Source organism: Falco peregrinus, chromosome 10 (assembly GCF_023634155.1).
Source record: "Falco peregrinus isolate bFalPer1 chromosome 10, bFalPer1.pri, whole genome shotgun sequence".
Lineage (NCBI taxonomy): Eukaryota > Metazoa > Chordata > Aves > Falconiformes > Falconidae > Falco > Falco peregrinus.
The window spans coordinates 23,697,005-23,711,163 of NC_073730.1; the positions used below are offsets into that span (position 1 = coordinate 23,697,005).

The 14,159-nt window shown below is 54.3% G+C and overlaps 1 protein-coding gene across 4 annotated transcripts in view; it reads right to left on the reverse strand.

Annotated features, from left to right (window-relative positions):
- Positions 1-14,159, reverse strand: part of ERI3 (ERI1 exoribonuclease family member 3) — a 135,209-nt gene that overhangs the window by 26,740 nt on the left and 94,310 nt on the right. For all 4 annotated transcript variants that reach the window (XM_055815877.1, XM_055815878.1, XM_027788332.2 and 1 more), the window contains exon 7: positions 12,047-12,146. In XM_055815877.1, the coding sequence (XP_055671852.1) occupies positions 12,047-12,146 (100 nt within the window). The remainder of the gene's footprint in view (positions 1-12,046; positions 12,147-14,159) is intronic.

Consider the following 14,159-nt stretch of genomic DNA (forward strand, 5'->3'; position numbering starts at 1 on the left):
CTGGGAAGCACGGGCAGCCAGCAGCGCCAGCACCCTGCCTGCTGCCGAGGGGTGGGCAGGGAAGCATGGGGCCGCGCAGGGCTGGTGTGCACAGCCAGCCCCTCCGGCTGGGCAGTCGCCCCCCCTGCACGTTACAGGCCTACGCGGAATTAACAGCGAGGCTAACTAATAGCAGGAAAACTTACCCAGGCCTGCAGGTGCTCTCCATCACTGGGGGGTTTTGCACCACGTCACTGGGCAGGGGTTTTTCCATGGTTAAAGATCAGCTTGGCACAGCGCAGGGTGAGACAGGACAGTCCTGCAGCCCACCAGGACAGCCCAGCCGATCCCGCTGCACCTCTGGGCCACCACCTGGCCAAAAACTGATGGCAGTCCTTGAGCTCCGGCTTCATGCCATCCCCTCAGAGACCTCCAAGCACGCAGGACAGATGCGTCAGACCACAGCACTGACACAGAACCTGGGTCCCCGCAGCACGGACCAGCACACCGACCCTTAGCCATGACCATGACCCTCTCCTCCTGCCTCCCCCTCCAGGTCCTGCACACCAGCAGCACCCAGTTCAGGACCCAGGCTGGAAGGAGCTGCTCAGGCTCTCGCTTGGTTTGAAGAACCCAGCTTCCAAGCTGCAGCAGGACTGCTCAGGACCCTTGGGGACTGAGGGAAACACTGCTGTCCCAGTGCATGCCCGCTGCGGGGCTCGGCTGTGGGACTGGGAACAAGCCAGATCTGGGGTGGTTAATGGCACAGCTGGGATCAGCCTGTGCCGTGGCAGCTGCAGCTTTGGGAAGAACCTTACCCTATGGAGGATAAAGAGGCGAGCAGATCCCCCCTCAGATCCCACTGTGTGTCTGCACCCACAAAGCGAGCAAGGCCATGCTGGGAAAGGGCAGCGGTTTGGCTGGTACAGCCCTACCCTCCTGCCAGAGCCCTCTGCCCTGCATTTCAACATGTTAGCAACTTGGGAGGGGGGCAATTAGCCTGATTTGTGTAAGGACAGGGAAGAACACAGCACCGGACAGATTTTCGATGCTTCAGTGCCCATGTTCCCCACACAGCAGCATCTTCCCCATCCAGGCCTTGTCCCTAGATCCTCTGCTGAGTTATACCAGCTATTAACACGCTCCAAGTTTGTTATCTTAAACAGGCCACTCAGGACATGGGGCAGTGATCCTTAAACCAATTAACGTGATCCTTTGATTTCAGGGGAGAATGAAGAGGGGACTGTCAGCGTGGCAGCGAGGCAGGAGTTACGGGTCAGAGCCTAACAGCACAGAGGTGCCCGTTAGCTCTTAACAAGAGGTGGGGGCTGGCGGCAGCTGCCAGACCTGGCTTACATCAGAGCCCTTCTCTGGATCCTCAGCCCCGGCCCAGTGCCACTTCCCAGGCACCGAGGAGAGCAGAGGAAAGCAGCACCATGGCGCTTAATGGGGGCCAGATGCCAAAAAAGCCTCTGCCGCCCCGCGCCTGGGTCGGCGCTGCCAGGAGAGCAGTGATGGCACCGCATTCTGGCACATGGCATGGAGGCAGCTCCCCTCGGCCGTGGCAGGGACAGCCATGGTGCCGGCAGTGCTCAGCCTATGGTCCTGGGCACCCCAGGGTGCCAGGGGCTGCATCACCCCACGGCCCAAAACTTTCCTCTCCTTCTTTCTTTGCTTGGCTGTTTTTTAAAGCAGAAGTTCTCTTAGCGAAGTCTTTCGGGGGAAGGTGGAGACAGAGTAGGAAGCCAAAGAGAATCGTCTTGCTAGTCAAAGCCTTTAACAACTATTTTTAATATCAGGCAGAGGAGCAGGATTTTGAAATGAAACAGCCGGTGCCTCTTTGATGGGTGAGCTACAGATCTTGAAACAAGGTCCATTCCCTCCTCCTTCACTAACTAACAGCCATATTTCTCTCATTAAAGACAATCTGGCTGTATTTTCAAACTTCTTAACAAGGCGATCACCGTAATTTGAGATTTCTATTATCCATGCTCCTATTACAGCAGTCTTTTAAGCAGCTAGCTTTTTTTTTTGCTTTCTTTCCCTGACTTTGTCTCTCCCCTCAAACTGCCATTAGTGGTAATGACGTGCAGGAAACAAGAGCGCCAAGAACCATCTTTTTTCCCCCCTTCTTTTTGGTACTAGGTTGTGTGGGGGTAGCAATAAGGAATAGAATAAAAAGCAAAATGAAGTTTGGTTATCTCTTATCTGGAGTTTGGGTTTTAATCCGCCCAGGAGCACAAACGAAGCCAATGCAGTACCTTATCTCCCCGGTCGATCACAGACCCCCCTCCTCAAAGACCCCCAGCTCTCTCCCCTTCCCAAAGGCACCCGGCCACGGCCCCCTCCCTGCCCCATTAGTCCTTCACTGGGCTCTGCCAGATGGATGCAATTTGCATAATATCACCAGCAGAGGCTGGCAGATCAGCTGGGGTCAGGCTCTGACATCCCCAGCACAGTCTATCTCCAAGTGCTAATTTGGGTTGCATTGATCTCTCTTTCTGATTTCTTTGTCATTTACGTCTGCAACGGTTTGACAGGAGATACAGAGACAGACAAGGGGGGAAAAGAAGGGAAGGGGGGGAAGAAGAGGAGAGAAACAAAGATTGTAGTTACAGATGTCTTTAAGAGAAAAAACAGATTAATCCAAGGACTCCTCTGAGGGTCGCAGCTTTGAAACATCCTAATTATCCTATTCTTATGAATTCCTGTACAGACTTGGGGGTGGTGGTGTGTGTGTCTTATCAGGGAACTCAGGGGAATGGAAACTTGTTAAATTGCAGTGGAGTCTCTCTGGCTGGCTGCTACCCGCTCCCCTCCTGCACCTTGCAATTGTTTCTCATTAGGTGAAGCCGGGCAGCTTTAAACCTGGCATCCCTCGCTGACACAGCCTTCCCCCTGTACCTCTGCCACCACTCTCGTTAAAGGCAGATCTTCAGTAAAACTTGGGCAGGAGTGTCTCCTCCTCACAGAGGTGCTCACAGCCACCAGCCCTGCGCTGCCCAGGGAGGCCAGAGCCAAGATAGCATGGATGCCTGAACCCTGGAGACAAGGGCTAACCCAACGGGGACAGCAGCATCCTTGCAGTCCCTCAGGATGTGTGTCTGGAAGGGCAGGTTTGGACACACATTGCTGTTGCAGGACAGTATGACATTAAGAGATGCCTTCCACTGGAGTCCACTGCAGAGCAGGGCAGGCAGTCCGTGCTCTTAACTGAGGTGTTTACATTCATTAACAGGAAACTCTTCCCCTCGTCACAGGTAAGGGACGACGTGCTAGCATTTAGCCTCGTCTAGGACACATCAAGAGAGACACCAAGGCACCAAAAGAATCCATGGGGAAATCAAAATGTCAGTGTTCTACATCACTACTTTCTACAGAAAAAGCTCTCTAGAAAATTAATGATTTTCCATGGCTTTTCACCTAACACGTGTCTCACTGTGTTGAAGGATGCATCACGGTGTACGGGAAGTGCTGCTTGCTACAGGGGCAGGAGAACAAGTGCTAGCAGAGATGTTTTACCTGCCAGCACAACAAGGCACAGGCCTCGGTCAGGGCAAGGGTTGTTCCACCAGTGTGTGTGTGTGTGATATTTCACAAGGCTCAGCCACAGGACTGGACAAATAGCCAACAGTGGGATGGGTCCGAGGCAGTGCAAGGCTCTCTACAGTACAGATCAGTTCACATCTGCACACTCCTGACGTTGGGACTGGCTGACTGGTAAGACAGAGCACACACAACACTCCGTCAGCCTCTCCCTGTGCTCCCAGTACGCCAACAACAGTTTAGAGGGATATGGAAAACATATTTAAGAGGTTTCTCATCTGTCACGGGACAGGAACTGGGCCAGGTGTTGGGCTGAGGACCACAGCTGGCCTGGGAGGGAGTGGAGGACACTAGATCTGCTCTTCTCACCAACGGAGGCAGTCCTCACCATTGGTCCTAAAACTAGAAGCCAGAGGAAGGGGGTACAGCAGCAGCCATGCAAAGGGCAGCTGCAGGACGACAGCAGCACTGCCCTGCCGGGGGTTAGCCAGGTCTTAGGCTCGAGACAGACCTGCCCCGAACTGCAGCTGGGCCTCCCAGGCATTGTGGCACAGCAAACAGCGCATAATCCAGAAATCCCTTTTAAATCTTCAGTCTGACACTGGTGCTGCGAACAAAACTGCTTCCAGCCAAAAAAGAAGGGCTCGTGCCTACCTCCCATGTATCGCAAGTGAGCAGGCACTGCCACGAGGTGCACATGGTGGCACCCCAACTTTTCTCAGGCAGCTGAAGCCCCGCAGCCCGTCACCTTCCTCTCCCAAGGCCCCTCTCCCCCGGGGTCCATGAGCCATCAGGCCTGGGGCAAGGTGTGATGAGCCCACCACATCCCCAGCAGGCAGCAGGGTCGGGCAAGTGCCTGTGCCCCTACCCCAGCGGGCGCACGACCAACTTTCGGCAGGGTAGGACGGAGGGGTGAGTGCAGTCAACACAAACACTCAATCATCCTTCCTTTCTTTCTTCTGTGCCTCCTTTGTTAACTGCAGGAAACAGCTGAAAGACCTTGAGTTTCCCATTGTAGCGTGTATGGGAACAGAGCTGCAGTGATCAGAACATACCCCCCGCTGCTCCCGGGGAAAAAGGGAGAGCAGAATCCTTTCTAAAAAGGGTTTACGATTAGAAGAGTGTTCTGTCACTCTGGCGCGCAGTAATCCACTGCGCCACCAAGTCCCTTCAGAGAGATGTCGAAAACTTAAATGACTGAAAGCAAAAGAGCCCCGGCTCAGGTTCCCAGGCAGCCAGACATCCTAATTATCTTTAGATCCACTCCCACATGGAGGGGAGAGAGCACACAAGAGTGAAAAAAAAAAAAAAAAAAAAAAAGTAAAGAAAAGAAAAAGAAAGAGGGAAAAAAAAAAAGACTGTCACATTGCTTTTTTCTTTTTTTAAAAGCTTGTCTCCGCTCACTGCTTTTCCAGCTGTGACACCTCTCACGGTAGTTAATTAGAATCATGTCACCGCGTTAATGTGCTCTGACTGGACTCTGACAGACGCACGTCCTCTAACCGGCTGCCCTGGCCGGCCCGGCCCTCCCTCCCACCCCTTCTTGGGGATGTAGGGCCCGCTGCTCATGGCAGGACCCCTCCCCACCTGCCTGTCACCCTGTCCCCATGCCCACAGCCTGGTGGGTGCCCCGGTGTGGCTGGGCTGGTGCCTGCACCCTGCCCGCCTGCGCCCTGCCAGCACCCTGCCTGCCTGCGCCCTGCCTGCCTGCCTGTGCCCTGCCTGCGCTCTGCCTGCCTGCACCCTGCCTGCACCCTGCCCGCCTGTGCCCTGCCTGCACCCTGCCTGCGCCCTGCCGGCACCCTGCCTGCGATGGCGCGCAGCCGCTCCACCTGTTCTGGATCCGCCTGACCTTTACAAGCTCTAATGCAAAATGACACTGCTCATTTGATGACATTTCTGTTGATTTTTACTTAAGTCTGTTTTAATTATTTAACTCGGAGTCTCTCCCCTTCTGCCTTGGGATGGGGCTGCTGTGTGGCCCCAAGGCAGCCCTGCGCCCCGCTCCACAGCAGGGAGCCCGGGGCTCACTCTGGCTCTCAGCATCCCCTGGCAAAAGGATGGTGCGGAGCAAACGGCACTGCCCCCATGCACAGCACCAACTGCATGCCACCTCCACTGGGAAAAGAAGTGCTGAACAGGGTATGCCTGCTCTGGGGGAGCATGGGGTTCTCCCAGGCTTCTTCCATCCCCTTCGAGGGACAGGGAGAGTGGGACTGGCTATGCCAGCCAGGGCCACATGGGCTGGGATGGGAAGTGGTCAAAAAAAATGGGAGGGAATTTCCAAAACTGCTGTCCCTGTCCCCTTGTTGCCCCTGCCCCACTGCAGAGGAGGTGGGTGGGCTCCAAGGGTGACTGGGGATTCCATGGATGCTGGGGGGCTGCAGGCTTCCCTGCGCTCCCGGGAAAGGCAGCAAAACGAAAGAGGGGAAAAGAAAGCCGGGAAGAGTGAGAGGAGGCTGAAATAAAGCCAGTAAGCTGCCAGGACCACACACTCTCAGCACGTCGCAGGGTGAGATGAAGCCTCATCAGCCGCTGCCGAGCTGCCGGGGGGAGAGCCAGCGCTGACAGCCAGAGCCCCCATTACGGCGGGTGGCCTGCCACCTGCCACCGCACTTAGCGAGCGTGGCCCTCGCCGCCCTCTCCTTCAATGTCAGCACGGAGGGCAGCCCGGCTGCGGGGACACAAGCGGGCAGAGGGACGGCTTCGCCGGGCAGGAGGCACCCCGGCAGGCGCTGGCCCGGCTCCCCGCGGCGGTGGCAGCTCGAGGTAGTTAATTAGAATCGTGTCACTAAGTAAATGCGCTCTGACTGGACTCTGACAGACGCTCACCTATGACACTGGGGGCCAGGAGACAATCCACATCAAACTACTGCAGTTTGACCCTTTTAACACAAAGAGTAAACTCACTGTACATCGAGTTGAAGCTCATTAAAACTGTCTACTCTGCGAGCATCCCATTAACCTCACTGTTAAAAACACGCAATTCCTCTTCTTCTTTCCGAGGCCTAATTAATGCTCTGGATCAGGAACAATATCACACCCTAACCTTCCGAGATTTCCAATCAGTAAATGAAAAGCGAGAGATGGAGCCAGGAAGGGACGGTGGCTTGCTGGGTTGCTCACGGCATGGGCTGCTGACCTGCCCGGGCAGGTGGGGCTTTTCCATCTGGCACAGCAGAGATCGCCGTGGAGGCGGCATGGCACTGCCCCGGCCAGGGGGACTGTGGGCACAGGGATGGTGAAGCCCCACGCAGAGGCTCACAGCTCGCAGGGTTACAAGCTGGTGTAATAAGAGCCCAGCGTGGGCACCAGGTCATGACAGGTGCTACTACGGGACCAGATCTCTCGGTCACGAGGCATGGGTGCTGCGGGTTCACTAGCAGCAGCAGCCTGGGTACCCTCCTTCTCCAAAAAAGAAAAAAACCTGCAAACCAGACATTTAGAACTAAATCTAAAATCACAATAATGTGTGTGCCAAAGCCTGAACTTTAAAAGAATCAACTAAATTAAATTAGATTCAAAAAAGATCGTCAGCAAGGGGTAACTTGTTTTAAAGACAGTCAGTGCACTAGAGGTGGAAGCAGAGCTGACAAATGAGAGAAAAACTTTCCCAGCAGCAGCAGCTACTTCTGCAGATGTGGAAACTTCCCCCTTTTTCCAGCATGTTTTCAGTTCAATAACTAGCTTGTTCAGAGCTGAGAAACAACAAAGGACTGGGAAAAAAAAAAAAAGGAAAAAAAAAAGGTGTGCCTTTTATCTTTTCCATGATCAGGGAAACAAACAAACCAACAAACTAAGGTGGGAGAGGATGAGAGGTACTAATACTAAAATCTTGAAAGGCCTGTTTCCAGAAACACTCCTTCAACTCACAGATCACTTCTTGCTTTGGTTTCATACACCAGCTGTTTTCACCTAGAAAGTGTTCCAAAATTTACTTTTCCTTCAATATTGAGTACATGCAAGGGAAACAGGATTTTACCAATAAAACCTATGTGAACTACAGCTGGGGTACTGTAGCACGGCGTTCCAATTCTCATCCAAAAGAGTAATCACAAGTAATAATTTAATAACCATCTCTTTAAGAGCAAACAGTAATTCACTACTTTTCTAACGTAATGAATATCTAAAACCTAAGACTAAAGGCATGTTATGTTACATGATTGATCAAAATAAATTAGCAAAAATGGAGTATTTGATGAATAAAAGAATAACTAGATTTAACAACTGGGCAGTGCTAAGGAGAGCTGCACTTCGTTTGATAGGTGCTGGTCAGTAAAACTTGGCCTTTTTTCAGGGAAACAAGTGGAAAAAAAAAACCAAAATAGAAGAAAATCAATTACTGAATCCAGGTGAGCTGCTGGCTGATTTAAATCATAACTAAAGCCTGGAATTTTAATCCTTCTGATTTACATCAGTCTCTGAACCTCAGTAGGGAGAATCCACTGCAAGAACCCAGCTCTGCTGGTGAGGAGCCTGTGAATGCTGGTCTTTGCGTGACAGTGCCAAGACCCCCATTACAAGCTGCAGCTTGTTTTAGGCTACCAGCGTCTCAAAAATTTAAGAATGGCAACATGCACACATCTGTAAGATGAGTAACTTCTTGGTAACATTCAGCTTCATTTTGTTGAGGGCCAAGAAAACACCGGACAAAAAGAAGCTCCTCACCTCAAGGTGCTACAGCCTGTGCTAGAGCTGACACGCATTTAATCCATGTTTGAGGAGAGATGGAAGCTGCAGTAAAAAGTCCTTTCCAGACCTCAGGGCCACATTCAGCCCAGAGGGAATGCTTAGAGCCAAAATACCAACCTGAGAAGAGGCATGAATGAATCAGTCTCAATCCCCTTTTGCTCTTTTTCCCGTTTCCCAAGGGCTCTCACTCCCTGGAGCAGGACTTTACTACTTACCTACCTCCTTATTCTTCTGCTCAGCACTTCTCAGCAAGCTGAAATACTGATATTTCCCCCCTTCCTTTACCTTCTTCCTCCCAAGAAAGCAATTGCACCAGACCTGCACCCACCCCACCCCAAGGCAGCTATATTTGCAGTGTATGCAAACACACTTTGGTGTATTTGGTGACACAAACCACTTTTCTAGCCCCTCGAAAAGATTTGCAGTTCACTTGCTCCCAAGTAGAAACCAGACAAAACCTAGAATGTGAGCTCTGTTCAGCAACTTGCTGTATGCGTGGCCATACGTCCCAGGGATGTGGTGAGACTCCACCACACTCCACCATGAGCCCCTTCCGCCCATACGCACCAGATGCTAAAGGTGAGGTTCCTGTCCAGAATCTGGCCTTGGACCTGCAGGGGTTTGAATGCCCCTAACTCCCTGGATTTTGAACAAGATGGAGAGGAGATGAAGCACAGAGCAGGACTGGTCCCTGAGCATGCCAAGTGCAGGGATTTGGAGCAGATATCTGCTGAGCCAGTGAATCAGAAAGTGATTTGAAAACAAAGCAATACACAACTGATCAGGCGAGACAGCAAAATTCCCTGCAAATTGTTTGCAAAAACAAGTGGCCATCCACTGCAATTTTTCTGTCAGATTTGAAGGGAAACATCCACGTTGCGCATTCCTGTATAAGCGAGCTGAGGCTTCACAGGACTGCCTGCATCCCCCTGGATTGCACCCCATGCTGCTGGGAAAGGAGCTGCATGGATGCTCTTTTACATGGCACAGTATTCATGAAACTGGTGTGGCTGGCTAACGCATTTCCTTGCTGCTTCCTTCTCAGCCCTCTGGTTTGCAGGCTTCTGGACACCAGCGACCCATGAGGGCCATGAAAATCAGAGGCTGACCCTAGCTACACCCACCTTGGGCACCCCTGGGGAAGCCCTCCACGCTGCTGCGCCCCAGGATTGACCACAAAAGAAAAGGAAAGCTCTAGACCACGTGGGAACTCCCCCAGAGCCACAGCCAGCTTGTCTCACCACAGCAGCAAGAGGTGGGCAAGCAGCATGCTGCAGCATTCTCCCCCCTCCTCTCCAGCAGCTGTCCTTGAGGAGGGGTCGCTTATTGTGCCGAGCGGACAGGGCTGTGGCAGGAGCAAGGCTTCTTACAGCCAGGGAGGGAGGGGGAGGGCAGCCTGGGGCAAGGGATGGCGTAGCTTCTCCCAGTCCTAAAGGAAAAACAGTTGAAAGCATGAAGGAGGAGAGGAGTAAGGACTGCTCAGGTCACAGGGTAACCACCAGCAACTGGGATGACTGTGCCCAGTCCCAGTAGCCAGTATGGAAGGACTCAGCTGTGGAGGACTGACACTTGCTCCAGGATGAGGCAGCAAAGCCAGACCCAAGGAAGCCAGGCCACTCCTGCAGTGAGTGGCCCCTCCTTGACCTAGGGACCTCTTGGGCTGTCACCTAGAGGCAATACCTGATCCATGCCTAGGACCTAAAAGGCCAGCAGGCTGGGAAACAAAGCAGCCAGGAAGTCAGAAGGCTGGTGCCTTGACAAAATGCCAGGCAAGCCATGTCTCCAGACACCAGCATCGCCCCAAGCCTTCTCCCAGGGGGGACACTGGGCTACTAAGCCCAAAAGCCAGCAGCCCTGACACCACGGGCAGCAGCTGTGCCTGGGGCTCCCAAGCTGGCCAGGAGGAGAAGCCATTCTCCCTGGCTGCCGTTCAACAAGCCATGCCTCCAGCTCACTCCCAGGAGCTCAGCCTGCAGTAAAGCCACCAGGCACAGGGTGCCAGTGGCTGCCACCTCCGCAGGCAGGCAGAGGATCGCAGATGCCCAGGGCAGAGCTGCTTTGGACTCAGCCCAAGCAGAGCAGCCAGTAGGCTGCAACAGACAGGGCATGTGTGCACCGGTGCCAGGGTGATGGAGACCATCATGCTGCTGGCCTGGCATCCTTCACAGCACCCACATAAACCCTTCCAAACAGCATGTGAAAGGCAGGTCTGCCACTGGGATGGAGCGCTGCAAGCAGGGAGCTTGGCTGGCTGGGTCTTGCTTCTCCATGTGCAACATGGCTCACCTGGCACTGGGGTGAGCTGGGAGTGCTCCCCCGCAGAGGGAGTTTGACAGAAATTAAGAAGCAAAACCCGCCTAAAGGACTGGAATAGGGAGGGACACAAACGGTGTGTCTCTGAACTCCATCGGGCACAGACACCTGTGCAAGACAACAGCACTGACATAAACACAGGCAGAAACCAACACCAGACAGATGATACTCCAGAGCTGGGGACACCTTGTCAGAGTAAGAGATGACAGCAACTGAGGGCTCTTGCCATAAATAAAATGATGAAAGATGAGGCACAAACCAGCCCTACATCCCCCAGGAGACCCTAGGAAAAGCCCAAGCCCCCAGAGCAGGACATGCACACACAATTCCTGCAGTCCCTGCTCCCTCCCCATGATTCCCCCCAACATGGCACACAAGCAAGGCAAATCGCAAATCTGCTCCCAGGCAAGGAAGCAAATTTTAATGCTACCTCTGTCAATAATGCAACCAGATCCATAGTTCAAAAGGAGCTTGCTAATTAAAAGCTAGTGAGCTTTAAATAATTCATCTCCTTAACTTGGATTGATTGGAGAGTTTAATGGTTAGAGTCTTGAAACAATATTAACCAGCCTCCTCAAGGCCCAGGTAGCCGGTGACTTTTCCAAGTAAATCTTACCTCCTTGCAAACGTTAACGCTCACAACTCACAGTGGATGAAAGGCTGGGAGGCAGAGGGAAAACCTGACCGCTGGTCTCCAAGAGGTGATCCAACACCCCGCAGAGAAACAAGACTGGCAAGAGTGATGGAGCCCTGAATTACAGCCCTGCTTACAGCCCAGTAAATCTGAACTCCTGCCCATACCACAGCCTACTGCTGGCCTAGCTCTGCGCCTCCAAGCGTTAAGCAGCAGGCAGATATATGGTGTCAGTGTCCTGGGCCAGGTTTCCCTCCTCATACCACTTTCATCCCCGCTGCAGAGGAGCTAGGGGAAACATGGAGCTCTGCCACTGCGCATAGTAGTCTCAGTTGTTTATCTTGGAGCAGACTGTGGGATCATGAAACTCATCACACGTGTGAGCAAATGGGATGATGACTCAGTTCTCCAGCTGGGACCAAGCATCTTAGTTCTGCAGTAGGTCTCCAGCCAGCTCCTGAGGCTGCGCTGCCTGGTAGGGCCTCCTTTCGAAGGACAAATGCAGCAGCCAGAGCAGCCAGAGGACTGGTCCAACAGGGAGAGCGTCCCACCCAGCCTGGGGACTCCTGCCCTGCACTCCAGGCACAGCACAAGTCCTGGTACTGCCCACATCCACCCCCAGCCCAAGCACTGCCAGAGTGGCTGCCCAGGGGAGCAGTTCCCCAGCCAGAGGGACAGGCAGGTGTGCCAGGGGTGGAGAGCTCATCCACGTACCCATCCTGCCCTGACACATCTTTGTCCCTTCTACCAGCTGGAAACCCTGCAGCCCTTTGTCTGGGTCTCAGCACCCCAGCCTAGACAAGCTCTCAGAGCCAAGGCATCTCCTGTATGCCCGGAGCAGCAGCCACGGGGACAGGAAGGGTGCAGCATGGTGTCACTCACCTATCCCGCTGTGAGGCCTCCCTATGTGCTGTAGGTTCAGTCCTTTGTTCATGTCTAAGAGCCCGTTCTTTGGCCAACTCCCCATGGCAAAGCTGTACGCCTGGAAGAGAGAAGCAGAGGGTCAGACGGGTGCACAGCCCATGTGCAGACATGTTTTATATTTGCCCAGGCCTGGCTGCTCCCACGGCCAGCGTTGAGTCTGTGTTTGCTATGTTCAGTGCAGCCCCATGCATCACCCTCATAGCAGCTCTCCTGGAGCCACCCGAACAAAGCACCCTCACCCTGGCCTGCCACCCCTGATGCTCCTCAGAGAAAAGCTGTCCGGGGCCTCTGGTGGTGTCCTGAATAGGTGACAATCTCACAAGGTTTACTGGGTACTGTGGCAGATTGGCATCACTCAAGACCACCTTCACCACACTGGGGCAAGCTGGGGGCTGTGAGCTTGTCACATATGTCCCTGGGTTGCTCCAACACTGTGCCCCCATTGCTGCCTCACCAAGGATGAGGTCAGAAGCAGGAGTCAGGGGGGCTTGGAAAGGGGTGCCCACATCCAGGCAGTCCCCTTCCCTCCCTGGCAAGCATAGCCCTCCCAGCCTCCCCTTCCCTTTCCATCCCCAGACCCCAGCTGTGTCAGGGCTCTCCATCGCTGGGAGAAACACTACTGGAAGCCAGCACTGCTCACCCCACTGCACAGAGCCCACAGCCTGGCCGGCGGGAGCCTGCTCCATCCCAGCTGCATCCCCTGGCAAGGCTTCCACCAGGAATGAGGCAGCCAGGAGCCTGAGCAGCACAAAACCCCACCGGACAATGCACACATGAAAGCAGCCAGGACTCTGTGTCACACTCATGGCTGTAATTACAGCCTGACAGCCACGTATCTTCTTCATCTTGAGGAATTAAGCTCAGCGCCTCATTGTGAGCAGTAAGAAGGGTGCGTGGGCTTAGCGTCGCTCATGCTGGTGCTATCTCTGCTGCCGTGAGGGCCATTGTCCCCAGATGAGATCAGGTCAATCCAGCAGCCCCTATCTCCCTCCTGCAGCGGGGATCATCGCTAACCACGGCCACAGCCACAGCACAGCAGGGCACCACCGACACCCTCCGCAGGCTGCGGACGCTGGGTGGGGGGGATGCTCTGCAAGTGCGAGCAGGGCTGAACTGGGCAAGTGGAGCTGAGCGGTGCGCCCCGCAGCCCACCACCCACCTGCCTGCCACTGGGCCCTGCTGCCAGTCCCTCTGGCCACTGCTACCTGCGGCTCTGCCCAGCACAGGCAGGGCCAGTCCCCATGTAGCCCCTGCCGCTGCAGCCCCCCCCCCCCCCCCCAGGAGCTACAGGGCTTGAGGGAGTTAATTTGTTACTGGCCTACGTAACCATTCATGCTGCTTTGTTACTCCTGCCTTAGCAAAACAGAGGGCTCCGCAGATAATTAATAGACAGCATTGCTAATCCTGTTGGGAGATGATTAGCAATTAAAACTCCTAATTAAGTCTGTGCATAATTCACTGAAATTACACTTTGTGTACACAACGGGGAGGTTTCCTTTGCCTTCAACAAACATGCTCTGGCATCTTCATTGCCACGGCTGGGATGCAGGCTGGCTAGCCGCAGCACAGTGGGGAGCTGGGGTCTGTGGTCAGGATGGGACCCTGCCACCCACCTGCCGGGTGGCTCGGGGTGACGGCTGCAGTGGCTCCCCATGCGGCTCCCTCTCCTGGGCTCTGTCCCAAAGAGCAAGCCCAGGCACACTGCAGGAAGGTCCCCACGCTCAGCACCAGTGGGTCCAGGCCCAGGGTTGCCAGCAGTGGGGGGGTATCCCTTGGGAAGGGGTGTCCCTGCATGCTTCCCGGGAGGACACACAGGCTGTCCCTGCATAGGGACAAGGAAGGCTCTGAGCTACCATATCACAGGCTGCCTTCCCAGCCCAGACACATCCCTTGGACTCTGGCCAGGAGCAACTGAGGGAGCACAGCAGAAGGCTGGCAGGATCCTGGGAAAGCCACCGCGACAGCTCTGGAAAGGCCCTGCAGCAGGGTGCTAGTGCCAAGCCCAGCCTGCCTCCCCAGGCTCCGCGGCAGCAGCATCAGCAGGGAGCCAGTGGCACGTGCCCTGGCCCCA